This window comes from Hylobates moloch, unplaced genomic scaffold, assembly GCF_009828535.3.
Source record: "Hylobates moloch isolate HMO894 unplaced genomic scaffold, HMol_V3 SCAFFOLD_8, whole genome shotgun sequence".
In the NCBI taxonomy this organism is placed as follows: Eukaryota; Metazoa; Chordata; class Mammalia; order Primates; family Hylobatidae; genus Hylobates; species Hylobates moloch.
Genome location: NW_026652283.1, coordinates 13,567,294 through 13,569,919, shown reverse-complemented (window position 1 = coordinate 13,569,919; position 2,626 = coordinate 13,567,294). Strand labels below are relative to the sequence as shown.

Sequence of the window (2,626 nt, the reverse complement as noted above, 5' to 3'; positions counted from 1 at the left end):
CACCCTTCCAAGACGTAAAGTTACTCCACTTTTTGAAAAAATATGGCCGAAGACACTTCCTGCCCCGAGCCCAGCTCGATCCGACGGTCTCTTCCCAGAACTTGGTCCTGAGTGCTCACAAACTGGCAGGAGAGCGAAGGTTCTGTGAAGGGGAAGTAAAAATAATTCCGGAGGAGGCCTCGCTGCACCGACTCTGCCCCCTCTTTCCCCTACTGAGAGCGAGGTGGCTCCCACCCTGCCCACCTCTAGGCCACCCTCCCCTGACGCCTCGAGGGTGACCTGCGGACTAAAGCAGTCCAGAGGGGCTCAAGCCCACCCACCAGTACCTGCTCCAGGGATTTCCCGGTCGCTCCCCTCCCCTGGGGCCATCCGGCAGGTCCCCGCGACTACACAGCTCTCTCGACCAAACGATTTTCACCAACTTTATTGGCTCCCGCCGGGCCCCTCGCCGCCCACCTCCCCGCTAGACGTCCCTGGCCCTCCATGACATCCAGCACATTCAAAAGCATTGCGGGACGACCATGAAAAGGGCCCTTGCTGGGGGAGCCAGCTCCCTGAGGGCGGCGTCAGGGTCATTTGCTCTTCGCCTTCTGACTCTCCGTCTTCTTGGGCAGCAGCACGGCCTGGATGTTGGGCAGGACGCCGCCCTGAGCGATGGTCACTTTGCCCAGCAGCTTGTTTAACTCCTCGTCGTTGCGGATGGCGAGCTGCAGGTGGCGGGGAATTATCCTGGTCTTCTTGTTGTCACGCGCGGCGTTGCCAGCCAGCTCCAGGATCTCCGCCGTCAGGTACTCCAGCACCGCCGCCAGGTACACCGGCGCCCCGGCGCCCACCCGCTCCGCGTAGTTCCCTTTGCGCAGCAGTCTGTGCACTCGGCCCACCGGGAACTGCAGGCCCGCGCGGGAGGAGCGGGATTTGGCCTTTGCTCGCACTTTGCCGCCCTGTTTTCCGCGACCGGACATGATCACCTCTCGCCTACAATTCCAGAGACGGAGACAAACCGCTCTCGGCGTCCGGTACCGGAATGCAACGTACCGCACCCGAACTGCTCTACAAACTCTTTACGGCCGCGCGGCAGCCCCTTGCCATTGGCTCTGGTGACCAATGACAGGCAGGCTCCGCTCCCAACTAGCGCTCTGGAAGAGAGACCGCCTCCTCCAGCTCTCTCCAATCAATAGAGCAATCTCCGAATCCTCATTTACATAGCCGCTCACATAAATATCGAGGCCAGCCTGCTCCGTGTGTGGGGACCCAGATGAATTTAGCGGTTACGGGTTTTCCACGACCACGCTCGCTCCCAAGCAAATAAACTAGTAGGAAATAAGAAAACATGGTTGGAAACAGAAAACAATCCAGAAGAAGAGCTACAGGAGTTGTCCGTAGACGTTGCTATGCTAAGTGGATGTTCTCATAGAATACACCATACTAGTCAGGTAGGTTTCTGTCTCCGCAGCCGGTGCTGCTTAGGCGAAACAACAGCCTCTCCGCGGAATTCTGCCTGCCCAGGACAGGGTCCGTGGGCTGTTTCTTATACAAGTGCCTTGCCTCCAGCTAGTTACCCAACAGTGTAGGGACCACACTGGTCTCCCCGCAGGCTCCTGCGGCTCACAGCCAGCCAGTCGTTCACTTCTGAGTCTTTGAAGCTAGAGTGATGACCAGACGTGAATGCTTCCTGTGCTGACGGGAGGAACAAGCTCGCCTAGCCAAAACATCTTTTGTCTTTGAGGCTATGGGCCTGCAAAGAGCCACTAGGTTTTATTGGAGAGGCCAAAGTCTTGGCCTTGGCTTGCTCCCCGCAAGCCAGGGCGCCGCAGATCAGCGGATCGGGTCCTCTGCGAAAACGTGGAGGTCCCCCGGGTCTCTTTGTAAATGAGCCCAGAGACTAAAGTCAGAATGGCAGCTTATTCTTATATACCTGAATTGCGGACCCATGCTTTTTGAAACAAAAAACGTGTTTTGTTTCAAGTGTTTTGTTTTAATTAAAAATTACTTTCTCCTAATTCATCGAGGTCATTTCATTTTTACCTGAACATTTTCAGTGACACAGTTAACACCGATACGTGATGTAATGTTGAACGTTTGCTTTTTAAAATAAACATTGTATGTGGATTCATTTACATTTAAAGTAAAACAAATTTACCTTCTCACTATCCGAATAAAGATTTGACTTCATTGAAATAACATTTTCAAATATTTATGTATATGTCATTACTGCCTAGAACAATGATGAACCCATACTGGGGACTCAATAAATGTCGTCAGAGCTATTGTCATGGTTTAGGCGGTCTTTCTGGAGCCAGTCCGCCTCAGCCTAAATCCTGGCTTTACCACCGAGCAGTGACCTTTGATAAGTTATTTGACTCCTGTACCTGTATCAAAGTGTTTTGAAAATTAAATACGTTAGTAAGCATCCAGTAACTCTTAGACATACCAAATAAATGGGCATGCAAATCTCTGATGCAGTTTTTAACGAGATCTTCCTGGAATGAGTTCTGTAAACTAGCTTAAATTTTTGCCTGTATCTTGGGGAATTTTCAAGAGTTTTTAAAAGTATTACTATTTTAGACACGATTTTTTTCTTTTATTCCTATAAGCAAGAGATTTTTTTTTTTTTTTTTTTTTTTTT

General features: G+C 51.1%; 1 protein-coding gene across 1 annotated transcript; it reads right to left on the bottom strand.

The window, feature by feature from the left end:
* Positions 1–406: 406 nt before the first annotated feature.
* On the bottom strand, positions 407–1,079 carry LOC116472719 (histone H2A.J). Its single transcript, XM_058443574.1, has one exon. It carries the CDS (start codon positions 960–962, stop codon positions 573–575), a length of 390 nt encoding a protein of 129 aa, XP_058299557.1. The 5' UTR covers positions 963–1,079; the 3' UTR covers positions 407–572.
* Between the last annotated feature and the right edge of the window lie 1,547 nt (positions 1,080–2,626).